Source organism: Oncorhynchus mykiss, chromosome 17 (assembly GCF_013265735.2).
Source record: "Oncorhynchus mykiss isolate Arlee chromosome 17, USDA_OmykA_1.1, whole genome shotgun sequence".
NCBI classification, from domain to species: domain Eukaryota; kingdom Metazoa; phylum Chordata; class Actinopteri; order Salmoniformes; family Salmonidae; genus Oncorhynchus; species Oncorhynchus mykiss.
The window spans coordinates 16,151,261-16,170,597 of NC_048581.1; the positions used below are offsets into that span (position 1 = coordinate 16,151,261).

At 41.3% G+C, this 19,337-nt stretch overlaps 1 protein-coding gene across 1 annotated transcript; it reads left to right on the plus strand.

Moving 5' to 3' along the window:
• The first annotated feature begins 1,210 nt into the window (after positions 1-1,210).
• Positions 1,211-11,596, plus strand: LOC110485588 (sialoadhesin-like). Its single transcript, XM_036948333.1, has 10 exons — positions 1,211-2,213; positions 2,377-2,577; positions 3,007-3,360; positions 5,398-5,652; positions 9,919-10,182; positions 10,284-10,371; positions 10,465-10,504; positions 10,628-10,708; positions 10,916-10,998; positions 11,123-11,596. The coding sequence occupies exons 1-10, from the start codon at positions 1,853-1,855 to the stop codon at positions 11,127-11,129; spliced, it is 1,734 nt and encodes a 577-aa protein (XP_036804228.1). The 5' UTR covers positions 1,211-1,852; the 3' UTR covers positions 11,130-11,596.
• Positions 11,597-19,337: the final 7,741 nt, after the last annotated feature.

A 19,337-nucleotide genomic window follows, 5' to 3' on the forward strand; every position in this document is an offset into this window, starting at 1 on the left:
GGTAGTCTAGTCTAGGTAGGATCGTCCTTAAACAAGATCATTGGGGGGCTTTTTAAACTGTGTCTCATGTTCTTTCTTGCGCAATGATGCACCTGGTCTCTCTGCTGCCTATCAGCTATTCCTATTTGTTCATGTGAATTCATATTGAAAATGTGTACAGCTTTGAATGATTTTATGTGTGGTATGATTGCTAATTAGCCTATTACAGATCTGGACAAACAATCCACATACCACTATTGTCACTATGAATGAGGAACAGAGGGAAGGATAGACAGTTAGATAGAATATACTGACCTGTGGTAGGTAGAATATACTGACCTGTGGTAGGTAGACTATACTGACCTGTGGTAGGTAGACTATACTGACCTGTGGTAGGTAGACTATACTGACCTGTGGTAGGTAGACTATACTGACCTGTGGTAGGTAGACTATACTGACCTGTGGTAGGTAGACTATACTGACCTGTGGTAGGTAGACTATGCTGACCTGTGGTAGGTAGACTATACTGACCTGTGGTAGGTAGACTATACTGACCTGTGGTAGGTAGACTATACTGACCTGTGGTAGGTAGACTATATTGACCTGTGGTAGGTAGACTATATTGACCTGTGGTAGGTAGACTATATTGACCTGTGGTAGGTAGACTATACTGACCTGTGGTAGGTAGACTATACTGACCTGTGGTAGGTAGACTATACTGACCTGTGGTAGGTAGACTATACTGACCTGTGGTAGGTAGACTATACTGACCTGTGGTAGGTAGAGTATACTGACCTGTGGTAGGTAGACTATACTGACCTGTGGTAGGTAGACTATACTGACCTGTGGTAGGTAGACTATACTGACCTGTGGTATAGTAAAAGTTAGTGTGTGTAAAAGCGTAGTGCACAATGGAAGTACCAAAACACCTTGATATAGGGGAGGCGCATACAAGATGAGGAGGACATTTAGCTAGCATGGAAGACATTATAAAGTAAACCTGCAAAAAACGAATTTTATCCAGAGATACAACACACTACTCTCCCCTGTGGCCAATAAAAAAACACACAACCCTCCCCAAAGCAACTAAAAGGTTTGACAACCCTCCCCAAAGCAACTAAAAGGTTTGACAACCCTCCCCAAAGCAACTAAAAGGTTTGACAACCCTACCCAAAGCAACTAAAAGGTTTGACAACCCTTCCCAAAGCAACTAAAAGGTTTGACAACCCTCCCCAAAGCAACTAAAATGTTTGACAACCCTCCCCAAAGCAACTAAAAGGTTTGACAACCCTTCCCAAAGCAACTAAAAGGTTTGACAACCCTCCCCAAAGCAACTAAAAGGTTTGACAACCCTCCCCAAAGCAACTAAAAGGTTTGACAACCCTCCCCAAAGCAACTAAAAGGTTTGACAACCCTCCCCAAAGCAACTAAAAGGTTTGACAACCCTCCCCAAAGCAACTAAAAGGTTTGACAACCCTCCCCAAAGCAACTAAACAAGTTTGATAACCCTCCCCTATTTTGGACCCCCCAATAAATTGTGATGTATCCCTAACATGTTAGTGAAGGAAATTAAGAAATGTATTAAAATGCTGGAAGTGAATGCTGGAATGAAACTAACTATGCAAATGAGCGAGAGCTGTGTACATTAAGGAAATAGATGCCTGGCTCAAGTAGAAGCCTGTCTGTAATAAAGCATTTGTTGTGTTCAGTTATTTACCGGTAATCAAATAAAACGCCCAAACTAATTGAAGTTTTACGGTAGGCCAGGCCTCACTAACTATAGTAGCACAGCACACCTTGATCTGTTGTCTCTCGATCCGTCCCTTAGTCTGTGCCAACAGACCTTGGCTTAATTTTGATACAATTGTGTTGCATGACTTTTTCAGTGGTGCTGGGTCAGGATGGCTGGAGTGTAACTTACACCAAGAATAGAATCTGTGTCTTGAAGGGGTCTTCAGTGGAGCTGTCCTGCTCTTACACATATCCCAGTGGTCATAAAGTCACAACAGCCTTCTGGTTCACTGAATTGGGGACTGGTGTAGAACCTGACAGTCTAGGTCAGGACCCAGAGTATTCAGGTCGTCTGGAGTATCATGGAGACAAGAAGAATGGTCAAAGCCTGAAAATAACAGACCTGGGAGAGAGTGACTCTGCTGAGTACAAGTTCAGATTTATGACAAATCAGGAAAAAGGGAAATATATGGGCAGTCCTGGAGTCACTCTGTCTGTCACAGGTACAGTAACATTCAATATAGTTAAACTGTTGAATTCCATTTAGTTCAGGACAATTGTCTTGGTTTGTATTTATGTCTGTATAACATATTATTTCTTCCATCTTTGTATTAGAGTGATAAGTCAGTGATAAAGGGATTTACAGTGATATTGCTTTTTCTCCAGGTCTTCAGGTGAAGGTGACTGGTAAGACACTGACCTGTAGCACCACCTGTACTCTGACTGACAACCCCACCTACATCTGGTACAAGAACGGACACAAAGTAAAGGAGGACACCTCCAGCCTGTACTCAGACTCCTTTAGTGATACAGACAGGTACTCCTGTGCTGTAAAAGGCCATGAGGATCTCCACTCTCTTGCAGTGTGTGAGTGTGGACTTTTAAATACAATTTTCTTACAAATAAAATGTTGTTTCCGGTTGTGAGATGATTATAATTTTATTTGCTGTTAATGTGCCGTCCACTTCTGCTTTAGTTCCGTATCTTCGTAGGGCTTCAAGATTGTATATCAAATTCATAAGATATATTCATGTTTGTGGGTGAATTTACTTCTACCAGATGCCTTTTATGAAGACCTTTACTCAATATGTTGACACATTGAACACCCTTTAATTTTTATTTATTTTTAAAGTTTAAAAACTACAACGCTGAATGAGTAGTCACTTCCTGGTTACTTTCACAGCATATCATTATGGTTTTCACTACTAATTGTTTTTCCTACAACATGAGTGTATACTGGTAGGTATTGCTATGAAATATTTATGTAAGGTGTTTTGTTGTCTTTTTGTATTTCAGGTAAGAACTGTTGGATTGTGACTTACACCCATCAGAGTATCTGTGCCTTGAAGGGGTCAACAGTGGACATATCCTGCTCTTACACATATCCCATTGATCATGAGATCAAAACAACTTTCTGGTTTACTAAATGGGAGTCTGATATGGATCCTGAAGATCTGAGCTCAGTGCCAGGATATGAGGGTCATATAGAGTACCTTGGGGATAAGAAGAGTGAGGGTACCCTGAGAATCACAGACCTGAGATTGAGTGACTCTGCTGAGTACAGATTCAGATTGATAACATCTGGAGAAAAGTTTGCTGGCTCACCTGTCTCCCTGACTGTCACAGGTAATCTGTCACACATCTGTTACGGTGACCATATTACCACCACACAGCCAGTCATGAGTCATGAGGCCTGTCAAATTCCGCGTGACCGTTTAGTCACAATAATTAGCCTTCTCCAAGCTCAGATGCTTCTGATGGTCGTTAGTAGCCTTTCTAACTGCCTGGTACTCAGCAATATTTTGTCCCTCTAATAACTCTGACATCAATGCAAATGTGATCGAAAATCTAACCAAACATGAGCTCATGTTGTGCAACATTTCTATAGGCTGTACAATTGCGTTAGAAAACTGAGTGATGGCCTCTATTGAAAAGAGGAGGATCCCATCAGCTTTCTATAGGCTAGGCCTACTATACTGTATTTATTACTCAACTTTCCAAATGTATATAGTGTCAAAAGACACATGCAGGTGTCTGTAATCATGACCGGGTGTGGCCTGATATCATTGGTCAACTCTCATATATTAAAATAGCATACAAAAAACATAAATGGATAGCGTACAGTCATAGATACAATTTGGCCACATAAGCCCACAAACATAATAATAATAATACATATAATAATACACATAATAATCACAAGAATGGCTTCAGATCAAAGTCCACATTGAGACTGAAGGGAGCAAGGGTCTTTAAATTAAATTAAAGATCCAGGCAGCCTCTCGTTTTAACAATAAATTGTTGAGGTCACCCCCTCTCCTAGGGAGGGTGACATGTTCGATGCCAATATAACGCAGAGACAAGTTTTTGCACCTAATGGTGCTACGATACTTATTATTCACAATTTTTACCACAAGGACAAGTTATAAGATAAATAACTGCCTTAGTGGAGCACGTGATAACACCTTTGATTGGGATCTGTTTCCCTTACACTTGTAGTTTCCATCCAGTAGGGGCGCAAATAGACGTGGTGCAGGGATATCTTGGGGTGGTAAATCAGAGTTTACCAATTGATCTCTGAGGTTTCTGCCCCGTGAGAATACGACCAAGGGAAGGTCCTAAAACACATTACCGATACTATCATTGGATCTTAGAATGTGCCAATGTTTGAACGATTCCCTTAATTTGTTCAGTGCACCTTGAAAAAGGTCATGTCTCGTTATGTTTTGAATTTTCTCAATGACTGTATTAATGGGACCATTTTTGTACCCCCTCTCCTTGAATGTTCTCTGCTTCTCAGCCATATTTCTGTCTTCTTTTTTTTTTTTACAAACTCTTTTGATTCGACAGAATTGGCTGAAGAGCAAACTGTTTTTCAAGGGAACAAACTTTTACGATCAGTAGGTTTTCTGTAAAGATCAGTGCATAGAACATTATCTTCAAACAAGATCAGAAGATCAATAAAACTGAAGTGATGGCTATTTAACAGTCTGATGGCCTTGAGAGAGAAGTAGTTTTTCAGTCTCTTGGTCCTAGCTTTGACCAACCTGTACTGACCTCAGCTTCTGGATGATAGCGGGGTGAACAGGCTGTGGCTCGGGTGGTTGAAGATCTTTATGGCCTCCATGTGACATCAGGTGCTGTTGTTGTCCTTGAGGGCAGGCAGTGTGCCCCCGGTGATGCATTTGGCAGACCGCACCACCCCCTGGAGAGCCCTGCAGTTGCAGGCGGAGCAGTTGCTGTACCAGGCAGTGATACAGCCTGACAAGATGCTATTACTATAATTACCTTATTAAGGGCAGTCATTGGGAAGGTGCCTTTTGGCAAACTCCAAGCGGGCTGTCATGTGCCTTTTACTGAAGAGTGGCTTCTGTCTGGCCACTTTACCATAAAGGCCTTATTGGTGGAGTGCTGCAGAGATGGTTGTCCTTCTGGAAGGATCTCCCATCTCCACAGAGGAACTCTGGAGCTCTGTCAGAGTGACCATCGGGTTCTTGGTCACCTCCCTGACCAAAGCCCTTCTCCCCCGATTGATCACTTTGGCCAGACGACCAGCTCTTGTCATTATGGGGTATTGTGTGAAGATTGATGAGGGAAACAATTATTTGAATACATTTCAAGGGGTCTGAATACTTTTCGAATGCACTGGATAGGAGGACAATATTAATTGTTTTATTTTTACTCTAGATGCTGTGTTGGAGATGGTTCCTACATCTGTGTCAGAGAGTGAGAGTGTCACACTGATATGTAGAACCAAATGTACGCTGGACCCAATCGCAGCATTTATTTGGTATAAGAATGGACAACCTATACCAAACAGCAACACCTCCTCTCCTGTCTACATCCTATTCTCAGTCAGCAATGAGGATACAGGCAGATACTCCTGTGCTGTAGAAGGCCATGAGGATCTCCCCTCTGCTGAAGAGACTCTCACGGTCAGATGTAAGTTTAAACCTTTAGTTTGGTATTATAACATTGTATTGACAGACATTAGCTCCACATGATACTTGAATTGATCATCCTCGATAAAAGGGTGAATCTAAGAGTCATTGTGTGGAGGAGTACAGTTGAAGTCGGACGTTTACATACACTTAGGTTGGAGTCATTAAAACTTGCTTTTCAACCACTCCACAAATGTCTTGTTAAAACCTCTTTGGGCTGCAATCCCGTTAACGGGATGATATGACAACAGCCAGTGAAAGTGCAGGGCGCCAAATTAAAAACAACAGAAATCTCATAATTAAAATTCCTCAAACATACATGCATGTAATACCGTTTTAAACGGTAATCTTGTTGTTAATCCCACCACAGTGTCCGATTTCAAATATGCTTTTCAGCAAAAGCACCACAAACGATTATGTTAGGTCACCACCAAGACACCACCAAGCCACCACCAAGCCATTTTTCCAGTCAAAGAGAAGAGTCACAAAAAGCACAAATTTAGATAAAATTAATCACTAACTTTTGATGATCTTCATCAGATGACACTCATAGGACTTCATGTTACACGATACATGTATGTTTTGTTTGATAAAGTTCATATTTATATCCAAAAAAAGAGTTTACATTGGCGTGTTACGTTCACTACTTCCAAAAACATCCAGTGATTTTGCATAGCCACATCGATTCAACATAAATACTCATCATAAATGTAGATAATACAAGTTATATACATGGAATTATAGATATACTTGTCCTTAATGCAACCGCTGTGTCAGATTTAAAAAAAAAAAAAACAGAAAAAGCAAACCATGCAATAATCTGAGACGGTGCTCAGAAATATAATGCAATTAGCCGCCATTTTGGAGTCAACAGAAACCAGAAATTACATGATAAATTTTCCCTTACCTTTGATGATCTTCATCAGAATGCACTCCCAGGAATCCCAGGTCCACAAAAAATGCTTGATTTGTTCGATAATGTCCGTTATTTATGTCCAATCAGCTACTTTTGTTAGCGCGTTTGGTACACTTATCCAAACGCTGGTGCTGGTCGACCATTTCTTCGGGAAAAAAACTTCTAAAAGTTATATTACAGGTCGAAGAAACACTTCAAACTAAGTACAGAATCAATCATTAGGATGTTTTTATCATAAATCGTCAATAAAGTTCCAATCTGAGAATTCCTTTGTGTCTTGAGGAGGAACGGAACACAGGAAGATATCATGTGCTATGCGCGTGACCAGGAAATGGCTCTCTGCCAGTAAGCTGACTCATTCCCCTCTTATTCAGTCCCACAACACAGTAGAAGCCTCATTCAAGTTTATATAGACAGCTGACATCTAGTGGAAGTCCTAGGAAGAATATCCCAATGTGATTTCAATAGGGAATGGGTTGTTTGGATTTCTTCTCAGGTTTTTGCCTGCCATATGAGTTCTGTTATACTCACAGACATCATTCAAACAGTTTTAGAAACGTCAGAGTGTTTTCTATCCAATACTAATAATAATTTGCATATGTTAGCAACTGAGACTGAGGAGCAGGCCGTTTACTCTGGGCACCTCTCGGCACCTTTCATCCAAGCTGGGATGGGATGGGATGCTCTTGGCAGGCATATGAAGTTTTAACAAACTACAGTGGCTTGTAAAATGGCATTGTTGCCTTACAACCTGGAATTAAAATAAATATATATATATATTTTTTACCCCTTTTTCGTGGTAAATTGTTTTTAGTAGCTACTATCTTGTCTCATCGCTACAACTCCCGTACGGGCTCGGTAGAGACAAAGGTTGAAAGTCATGCGTCCTCCGACACACAACCCAACCAAGCTGCACTGCTTCTTAACACAGCGCCATCCAACCCGGAAGCCAGCCGCACCAATGTGTCAGAGGAAACACCATGCACCTGGCATCCTTGCGCACTGCGCCCAGCCCGCCACAGGATTCGCGATGAGACAAGGATTTCTCTACCGGCCAAACCCGGACGACGCTAGGCCAATTGTGCGTCGCCCCACGGACCTCCCGGTCACGGCCGGTTACAACAGAGCCTGGGCGCGAACCCAGAGTCTCTGGTGGCACAGCTGGCTCTGCAGTACAGCGCCCTTAACCACTGCGCCACCCGGGAGGCTATTAAAATATATTTTGGGGGGGTTTGTAAATTTTGATTTACACAACATGCCTACCACTTTGAAGATGCAAAATATTTTTCTTTTGAAACAAACAAGAAATAATTTTAAAAAACTGAAAACTTGAGCGTGCATAACTATTCACACATGCCTTTTGGTGAACACCAAACTTGTTTGCTTATTTTTTTCTTTAAGCAATGGCTTTTTTCAGTCCACTCTTCCCAAAATCCCAGCTCTGTGGAGTGTACAGCTTAAAGTGGTCCTATGGACAGATACTCCAATCACCGCTTTGGAGCTTTGCAGCTCCTTCTAGGTTATCTTTGGTCTCTTTGTTGCCTCTCTGATGAATGCCCTCCTTGCCTGGTCTGTGAGTTTTGGTGGGCAACCCTCTCTTGGCAGGTTTGTTGTGGTGCCATATTCCTTCCATTTGTTAATAATAGATTTAATGGTGCTTCATGGGATGTTCAAAGTTTATGATTTTTTTTACAACCCAACCCTGATCTGTACTTCTCCACAACTTTGTCCCTGACCTGTTTGGAGAGCTCCTTGGTAGTCATAGTGCCGCTTGCTTGGTGGTACCCCTTGCTTAGTGGTGTTGCAGACTCTGGGGCCTTCCAGAACAGGTGTATATATACTTAGATCATGTGACAAATCATCTGACACTTAGATTTAACTACTTATGTGACTTCTGAAGGTAATTGGCTGCACCAGATATTATTTAGGGGCTTCATAGCAAAGGGGGTGAATACAGTTGCACGCACCACTTTTCCGTTTGAATTTTGTTTGAATATTTTTAAACAAGTCATTTTTTTCATTTCACTTCACCAATTTGGACTATTTTTGACGAAAAACCATTTCAATTACATGTTGTAATGCAACAAATTAGGAAAACGCCAAGGGGGGTGAATACTTTTGCAAGGCACTGTATAGTTTTGGCAAGTCTGTTAGGACATCGACTTTGTGCATGACACAAGTACGTTTTCAAACAATTGTTTATAGACCGATTATTTCACTTATAATTCACTGTATCACAATTCCAGTGGGTCAAAAGATTACATACACTAAGTTGACTGTGCCTTTTAAACAGCTTGGAAAATTACACAATTTCAGATGTCCTGGCTTTAGAAGCTTCCGATAGGCTAATTGACATCATTTGAGTCAATTGGAGGTGTACCTGTGGATGTATTTCAAGGCCTACCTTCAAACTCAGTGCCTCTTTGCTTGACATCATGGGAAAATCTAAAGAAATCAGCCAAGACCTCAGAAAAAGATTGTAGACCTCCACAAGTTTGGTTAATCCTTGGGAGCAATTTCCAAACACCTGAAGGTACCACGTTCATCTGTACAAACAATAGTATTCAAGAATAAACACCATGGGACCACGCAGCCTTCATACCGCTCAGGAAGCAGATGCGTTCTGTCTCCTAGAGATTAACGTACTTTGGTGTGAAAAGTGCAAATCAATCCCAGAACAACAGCAAAGTTAAAATGTGATGTGAAGATGCTGGAGGAAACGGGTACAAAAGTATCTATATCCACAGTAAAACGAGTCCTATATCGACATAACCTGAAAGGCCGCTCAATAAGGAAGAAGCCACTGCTCCTTAAACCGCCATAAAAAAAAGCCAGACTACGGTTTGCAACTGCACATGGGGACAAAGATCATACTTTTTGGAGAAATGTCCTCTGGTCTGATGAAACAAAAATAAAACTGTTTGGCCATAATGACCATCGTTATGAATGGGCCAAAATTCATCCAACTTATTGTGGGAAGCTAGTGGAATGCTACCCGAAATGTTTGACCCAAGTTGAAGAATATAAAAGCAATGCTACCAAATACTAATTGAGTGTATGTAAACTTCTGACTCACTGGGAATGTGATGAAAGAAATAAAAACAGAAATAAACCACTCTCTCTACAATTATTCTGACATTTCACATTCTTAAAATAGTAGTTATCCTAACTGACATACGACAGGGAATTGTTACTAGGATTAAATGTCAGGAATTGTGAAAACTGAGTTTAAATGTATTTGGCTAAGGTGTATGTAAAGTTCCGACTTCAACTGTACATTTGTGGAAAGTTAATATAATATTTAACTGACCTCATTTGTACTTTTACTATATCAAATGTATTTTACACCAGATGGTCCAAGGAACACCTCAGTATCAGTCAGTCCCTCTGGTGAAATAGTGGAGGGCAGTTTAGTGACTCTGACCTGCAGCAGTGATGCCAACCCACCTGTGGACAAATACACCTGGTACAAGAAGAATATAGCCTCACCAAAAGCATCAGGACAGAGTTACAGCATTACTTCTATCAGCTCTGAGGACAGAGGAGATTACTACTGTGAGGCTATGAACATTAGAGGGACAGAGACTTCCATCCCTGTCCATATTAATGTCATGTGTAAGTATGTCATGTTTTGTCTATTTCGGGTGCTCTGTGATATGACTGATTTAACAGATATATTTTCTAACCTATTGACACTTCAACCCATGATCCTGCAGCAGTGTTTCCCTGGGTTCCTGTAATGGGGGTGGGGGCTGTCCTGACTGCTGGAGTTCTTCTAGTCACCATCTACTGCACTCTGAAGAGGTGAGTCTTTCATTGAGATATACTGCATTAGTAACACATCAACCTCCACTAGAGGTCAGTAGAGAGCATAACTCACTCTGTTCCTCTTTACAGGAGATCCACAGGAGGAAGTGATGCCACAACAGACACACAGGTGATTATATCAGTTACACCTCCACCTTCACACCTGGTGACATTAATCTACTGTATCATGACAGTCTCTTTCACACTATTTTCACTTTTACTATGTTCTCTCTCCATTTCCCGCTCTCTCCAGAGTGTCCACCATGACCCTAACAGTGACACGTACACAGGTCTGAACGTGAAGACCAGTTCAACTGACTACGACACTCTGGCTGTAAGTCTCTTATTATGTGTTTGTGTTTAGAGAAAATTATAGAGGTGTCTTAAAGTGCTCATGCATTTCCCCTCCCTCCCTCCCTCCCTCCCTCCCTCCCTCCCTCCCTCCCTCCCTCCCTCCCTCACACCCTCCCTCCCTCACACCCTCACACCCTCCCTCAATCCCTCCCTCCCTCACACCCTCCCTCTCTCACTCTCTCTACAGAGTGTCCATCCTGACCCTAACAGTGACATGTGCACATCTCTGAAGAAGAATATCAGGTCACCAGAGTTACACCCTGGTAGTAGGTGTGTGTGTGTGTGTTTGTATTTGTTCCTAAACATTTTATGAAGTGGTGTATAAAGTGCTCCTTCAGTGTGCCTTTGTTCAGAATGTGAGAGACTCACCCAGTGACACATCCCCCTCAAATAGATACTAAGCCACCATAGAATCTGGACTGAAGAGAACCACCACAGAACCTGGATTGAAGACAACCACCACAGAACCTTGCATTAAAATAATCTATGCAGAACCTGGACCTAGGATTTCCAGACAATGAACTTTAACTTCTCCACAAACATTGAAGTTTAATGTTTTTTCCTTGTAACGTTAATTATATATATTGCAGATAAATAAGATGGATTATACTTCTACTCTTTTACAATGGGACATTTCCCCATTGTAAAATATGTATAATATTGAAAACAGCTTTTAATATGTTTGCTTTTGCACCTAGTTGCTCCTGATGTGTTAATTGACTTACTTTGTATTGCTGTCAGACATTATTGTGCCATGGCATTTATGAATATTAATAATATCACAATCACACTTGATTTATGGTGACATTTTTTATGGTTATTTCCAATACAGTGTGATTCAGTGTAAATTATGCATTTTGTTGTGAATTAGCTCAAAGTTTAAGACAATAAAATGTTTTCAACTTTAAAGCAATAAAATGTTGCTTTAAATATTACAGCCTAGTCTGTCTTTATCATCTGTTAACTTGAAAATCTTAAGATGAATTTATACAAGTATCCCACAATACAGTAGAGTAGAGCACCCCGCCCTCCATTTGGCAAATCTGACCATAATTATATCCTCCTGATTCCTGCTTACAAGAAAAAACTAAAGCAGGAAGTACCCAGGACTCGCTCAATACTGAAGTGGTCAGATGACGTGGATGCTAAGCTACAGGACCTTTTTTTTCTAGCACAGACTGGAATATGTTCCGGGATTCATCAAATGGCATTGAGGAGTATACCACCTCAGTTATTGTCTTCATCAATCAGTGCATCATCGACCTTGTCCCCACAGTGACCGTACCTACATATCCCAACCAGAAGCCATGGATTACAGGCAACATCTGCATTGTGCTAAAGGCTAGAGTGCACAATTATGAACTTGAAAATGTATGAATAAACCAATTAGGCACATTTGGGCAGTCTTGATACAACATCTTGAACAGATGTGCAATGGTTCATTGGATCAGTCTACAGTCTACTTTGCACATACACTGCGGCCATCTTGTGGCCAAAGTCTAAATTGCGCTTGGGCTGGAATAATACATCATGTCTTTTCTCTTGCATTTCAATAATGATTGTATAAAGAAAATACAAAAAAAATGATTTTTATTTCTTTGTATCTTTTACCAAATCTAATGTTATATTCGCCTACATTCATTTCACATTTCCACAAACTTCAAAGTGTTTCCTTTCAAATGGTATCAAGAATATGCATATCCTTGCTTCAGGTCCTGAGCTACAGGCAGTTAAATGTGGGTATTTAATTTTAGGCGAAAATTGAAAAAAAGGGGTTCGGTCCTTAAGAAGTGGAGGGTGTAGTGCAGGCTTTTATGCACAACGCAACTCAGCATGCCTGGATACAGATGAATCATGTATTGTGTGGTTACGGTACAACAAAACCCAGAGGACTTTGCTTTTAAGGCTATGACACTCACAGCCATGATAAAAATGTCATCATAACACATGGGCTCTCATGCAATATTGCTTAAATATACCATGGCTGTTAGCCAATCAGCTTTCAGGGCTCAAACCGTCCAGTTATTACTACAAAATATACTACAGAATAATGACATGTTTGTCAGTACCGTTGACAGAGTACACAGTTGTTTCCGAATCCTCGCTTTGCCTGATGGCCATTGAAGTTGAACAAGGACATCAGGCCATTGCTTAACCTTTCTGATCTCCCCATCCCGGATCCGGGTTCGTGAATACAGACTCAAGCTCATTACCATAACGCAACGTTAACTATTCATGAAAATCGCAAATGAAATGAAATAAATATGCTAGCTCTCAAGCTTAGCCTTTTGTTAACAACACTGTCATCTCAGATTTTCAAAATATGCTTCTCAACCATTGCAAAACAAGCATTTGTGTAACAGTATTGATGGCTAACGTAGCATTTAGCATTAACATTCAGCTGGCAACATTTACACAAAAAAACAGAAAAGTATTCAAAAAAATAATTTACCTTTGAAGAACTTCAGATGTTTTCAATGAGGAGACTCTCAGATAGCAAATGTTCAGTTTTTCCTGAAAGATTATTTGTTTAGGACAAATCGCTCCGTTTTCTGCGTCACGTTTAGCTATGAAAAAAACCCTGTATCCAGGATTGTGTAAATCTATCAGCAAGCTCATTAGCATAACACAACGTTAACTATTTATGAAAATCGCAAATGAAATGAAATAAATATGCCATCTCTCAAGCTTAGCCTTTTGTAAACAACACTGTCATCTCAGATTTTCAAAATATGCTTCTCAACCATAGGAAAACAATAATTTGTGTAAAAGTAGCTAGCTAGAGTTAGCATTTCGCGTTAGCATTTAGCGTTAGCATTAGCGTTAGCATCCAGCACGCAACATTAACAAAAACATAAAAGCCTTCAAATAAAATCATTTACCTTTGAAGAACTTCTGATGTTTTCAATGAGGATACTCTCAGTTAGATAGCAGATGCTCAGTTTTTCCAAAAAGATTCCTTGTGTATTAGAAATAGCTCCGTTTTATACATCACATTTGGCCACCAAAAAAAATCCATAAATTCAGTCCTCAAAACGCAAACTTTTTTCCAAATTAACTCCATAATATCGACTGAAAACATGGCAAACGTTGTTTAGAATCAATCATCAAGGTGTTTTTCACATATCTCTTCATTGATACATCGTTCTTGGACACATGCTTTCTCCCCTGAATCAAATGGTAAAGTGGAAGCAGCTGGCAATTGCGCACCGAATTCGACGCAGGACACCAGGCGGACACCTGGGAAATGTAGTCTCTTATGGTCAATCTTCCAATGATATGCCTACAAATACGTCACAATGCTGCTAAGACCTTGGGCGAACGACAGAAAGTGTAGGCTCATTCGTTGCGCAATCACAGCCATATAAGGAGAGAATGGAAAACAGAGCTTCAGAAATTCTGCTAATTCCTGGGTGATGCATCATCTTGGTTTCGCCTGTAGAATGAGTTCTGGGGCACTTACAGACAAAATCTTTGCAGATTCTGAAACTTCAGAGTGTTTTCTTTCCAAAACTGTCAAGAATATGCATAGTCGAGCATCTTTTCGTGACAAAATATCGCGCTTAAAACGGGAACGTTTTTTATCCAAAAATGAAATAGCGCCCCTAGAGCTCTAACAGGTTAACCTTGCATCAGGCCATTGCTTAACCTTGCAATCTATGTCAAGAGACTTTGTTTGAAACACCGGAAGTTATGCAGTAAACACTGTCTCAGTGTCACGCCCTGACCTTAGAGAGACGTTTTATTTCTCTATTTGGTTAGGTTATTTGGTTAAATTATTACAGCATATCATCTTAAATAGAGAGACGTAGACAGACATGCAACAGACATGCAACACCTCACACACATTACATACATAGTGCAATAGACTTACAGACAGACAGTATTCACATAGACAACCATATAGCACAATACAACACAATATGAGCCTGGTTCATTTTCAGTGATGAGGCCCTGTACCCTATTTACAGTTTATACTTCAATGTATCAGGTGGAGTTATTCACCAGCTATAGAGTGAGTTGTTGTTTATGTTTCTAAGACTGCAGGGTGGGAGATGTAACAATGTCCTTGAGAACAGCAGGAAGTGTGTTGGGGGTCTTTCTCTGGTCTGTAGCAGGTATGGTCTCATTCATAATGTTTTAGTAATGTTATCTTAATGTTATTCTGTTGTGTTCAGTGACATCGTCTGTTAGGGGCTTCTTCTTTTCTGGAATAGTTGTCTTTTACACCTCACTGAGTAACACTTAGGTCCTTTCTGTGGTTTCCATTCACACTCAGCAAGTAGAGTACGACAACAAAGTGTGGACAAATGCTGTTAGTGTGAGAAAATGGGTCTGTAATGTATAATCACTATAATGTGTACAGTAACATTCAATATAGTTAAACTGTTGAATTCCATTTACTTCTGGAAAATTGTCTTAGTTTGTTTTTGTCTGTATAACATAGGATTTCTTCCTTATTTGTAATACAGTGATAAGTCAGTGATAAAGGGATTTACAGTGATATTGTTTTTCTCCAGGTCTTCAGGTGAAGGTGACTGGTGGACATCAGGATAAGACACTGACCTGTAGCACCACCTGTACTCTGACTGACAACCCCACCTACATCTGGTACAAGAACGGACAACATCTAGATGAGAGCACCTCCCACCAGTACAACGTCTCCAGTAACTATGACGATAGTTACTCCTGTGCTGTAAAAGGTCATGAGGATCTCCACTCTCCTGCAGTGTGTGAGTGTTTCTTTAATTCAGAATTGTATATACTGTATAACCTCTGTGTCATTTGACAACTATTAGCATTTCTAGAAAGAACTATGACAAGGTCCTCATGGCATTATATTTCAGGTGTTCAGGGTCAGAGCTGCATCAGAGTGTTTTACACCAGGAAGAGAATATGTGTCTTGAAGGGGTCAACAGTGGACATTTCCTGTACTTATGACAGTGGTTATGATACTGTCACATCATCACGCTGGTTTAGTCCTAAACAGAGATCTAGGTGGAGTGATAAGTCGATACCTGAGGACCCAACCACAGACCCAGGGTGTGCAGTCCGTGTGGAGTACCTGAGGACCCAACCACAGGCCCAGGGTGTGCAGTCCGTGTGGAGTACCTGAGGACCCAACCACAGGCCCAGGGTGTGCAGTCCGTGTGGAGTACCTGAGGACCCAACCACAGACCCAGGGTGTGCAGTCCGTGTGGAGTACCTGAGGACCCAACCACAGGCCCAGGGTGTGCAGTCCGTGTGGAGTACCTGAGGACCCAACCACAGGCCCAGGGTGTGCAGTCCGTGTGGAGTACCTGAGGACCCAACCACAGACCCAGGGTGTGCAGTCCGTGTGGAGTACCTGAGGACCCAACCACAGGCCCAGGGTGTGCAGTCCGTGTGGAGTACCTGAGGACCCAACCACAGGCCCAGGGTGTGCAGTCCGTGTGGAGTACCTGAGGACCCAACCACAGGCCCAGGGTGTGCAGTCCGTGTGGAGTACCTGAGGACCCAACCACAGGCCCAGGGTGTGCAGTCCGTGTGGAGTACCTGAGGACCCAACCACAGACCCAGGGTGTGCAGTCCGTGTGGAGTACCTGAGGACCCAACCACAGACCCAGGGTGTGCAGTCCGTGTGGAGTACCTGAGGACCCAACCACAGGCCCAGGGTGTGCAGTCCGTGTGGAGTACCTGAGGACCCAACCACAGGCCCAGGGTGTGCAGTCCGTGTGGAGTACCTGAGGACCCAACCACAGACCCAGGGTGTGCAGTCCGTGTGGAGTACCTGAGGACCCAACCACAGACCCAGGGTGTGCAGTCCGTGTGGAGTACCTGAGGACCCAACCACAGACCCAGGGTGTGCAGTCCGTGTGGAGTACCTGAGGACCCAACCACAGACCCAGGGTGTGCAGTCCGTGTGGAGTACCTGAGGACCCAACCACAGACCCAGGGTGTGCAGTCCGTGTGGAGTACCTGAGGACCCAACCACAGACCCAGGGTGTGCAGTCCGTGTGGAGTATGTGTCATGTCCTGACCGTAGTTCCTTTTTTATGTCTCTATTTTAGTTTGGTCAGGGCGTGAGTTGGGGTGGGCATTCTATGTTTTGTTCTGTGTGTTATATATTTCTAGGTGTTTGGCCTGGTATGGTTCCCAATCAGAGGCAGCTGTCAATCGTTGTCTCTGATTGAGAACCATAATTAGGCAGCCTGCTTTCCCACTATGGGTTGTGGGTAGTTGTTTTCCATTTCAGTGTTTGCACGATTTTCATTTCTTTCCCTCACTTTGTTATTTTCTATTTTTGGTGTTCTGAGATAATAAATTATCATGGACACTTACAACGCTGCATTTTGGTCCGATCCTTCCTACTCCTCATCAGACGAAGAAGAAGTTCGATAGAGTATGCTGAAGAGAAGGAGAGAGGTCGCTCCACCCTGAGAATCACAGATCTGAGAGAGGAAGACTCAGCTGAGTATAGCTTCACTTTTAAAACTCAACTTTGAATGGGGTCATAGTTTCCCAGGAACAACTCTGTCTGTCACAGGTAATAAATACTACACTGTATGATACAACTGTAAATCATATTGAATTACAGGAGAAATATATTAACCATCCTGTTAACACAGAGGTGTATGTGGTTTTATACATATTGTTTCAGGTCTGCAGGTGAAGGTGACTCCTGCTGCAGAGGGACAGAAGACACTGACCTGTATCACCACCTGTACTCTGACTGACAACCCCACCTACATCTGGTACAAGAACGGACAACGTCTAGATGAGCCCACTTCCCAACAATACTCTGTCAATAGTTATTATTCAGACAGTTACTCCTGTATAGGGACTTGAGATGATCAACCAGGTTAATAAAACCCTCTAGAGTCTAAGCCCCAGAGAGGTCAGAGTTTAAAGGCCAAACCCTTCGGATGCTATTGTACATACGATTTTGTGAGAAGACCGATTTTCGGGATGTCCCATGATCTGACAAACACCACTCTAGCTCTGCCACCTTTCAGCACAGATGAGGAAGGGCGACATCGGCGGATGTGGTGCATTGAGACGCAGCCCATTAAAAAGATATCTCTATTGTTAACAGATGGATTTTGATGGGGATTTTGGTATTATGTTAATTACACTTATAAGAGTCACGTCACAGCAAAATCTTTTGTATGATCTTTAATACACTATTTCAGGCCCAGCTGTTGGGACTTTGGCTTTCCTGGATATAGCCATTATATTGTGATCACTGTATCCAAAGGGTACGGATACTCTGCAGCCAATGGTTCTACACTTTTAGTAAAAATGTGATCGATACATGTGGATGATCTTGTTCCTGTAGTGTTTGTAAACACCCTGGTAGGTATATATAACCTGAACCAGATTACAGGCACTGGTTACAGTGAGAAGCTTCCTCTTGAGTGGACAGCTTGATGAAAAACAGTCAATATTCAGTTCCCCAAGAAAGTAGACCTCTCTGTTTACATCACATACACCATCAAGCATTTCACACATATAATTTGGATACTGATTGTTAGCACTTGGTGGCCTATAGCAACACCTACTGAAGAATAGGCTTTAGATGAGCCAAGTGAACCTGCAACCACAACACTTCAATAACACTTGACATAATATCTTATTTTAGCATTACAGGGATATGGCTCTGAATATATACAGCAACACCTCCCCCAAAAGCATTCATGTCTCTTCTATAGATGCTATATCCCTATTATTCCTATTGCTGTATCATCAAATGAATTAGCAAAGTGGGTCGAAGAAATGGCTAATATATGAATGTTATCTGATGGTAGCAAGTTATTGATTTCATGAACCTTATTTCTAAGGCTACATATATTAATATGGGCTATTTTCTGCCCTTTCCTGGGTAGCTAATCAGAGATAGACATAATATGGAAAACAGCAAACAAAGCTAAATTTAAAAAAAATTACATTCAGCAGTCCATTAGTCAGTAAGTGTGTGTGTTTGCTGTGAGGTTGAAGCTACGAACCCATAGGCTTGGCTCTCTCATCCCTTCCAGGCTCATATTTTCCAGACTTTAACGTTTCAGTTGAATTCTCTTAACTTGTAATTATAATGATGTATATTGGTGAAAAATGGGTTGGTTTATACTTCTGCTCTTTTTCTGTGTGATTTTACCAATTTCATGATTTGTGATCACATTCTCAGTGATTAATGTGGATAATATTGATAACAGTTTGTTTTATATATTTTGCTCTTGGACCAAGTTGCTCCTGATGTGTTAAAATATGTTTTACTTTGTATTGCTGTCAGTCATTACTGGTCATTTTATATTTTATATTATGTAATACCATATTGTTCAGTGTCATGATATTGCTTGTTTTATTATCACATTTGTAATAAGTCCCTATTTTAGATACATTAAAGACAATTTTACATGTGCATTTCTTACATTGTGGTTAATTGTCAATAGAGTATAAACATAATGTTGTAAATAAGCTCAAAGTAAGACAATAAATGAACCAAACAATAAATGGACTATTTGATAAACTATTAATACATTGATTCATAACTATTTCCACTCTGCTGTTGTTTCTTGTATTTCTGCCTATTGGACACATGATGTCACCATTGAACCATATAAGCCTGAGCG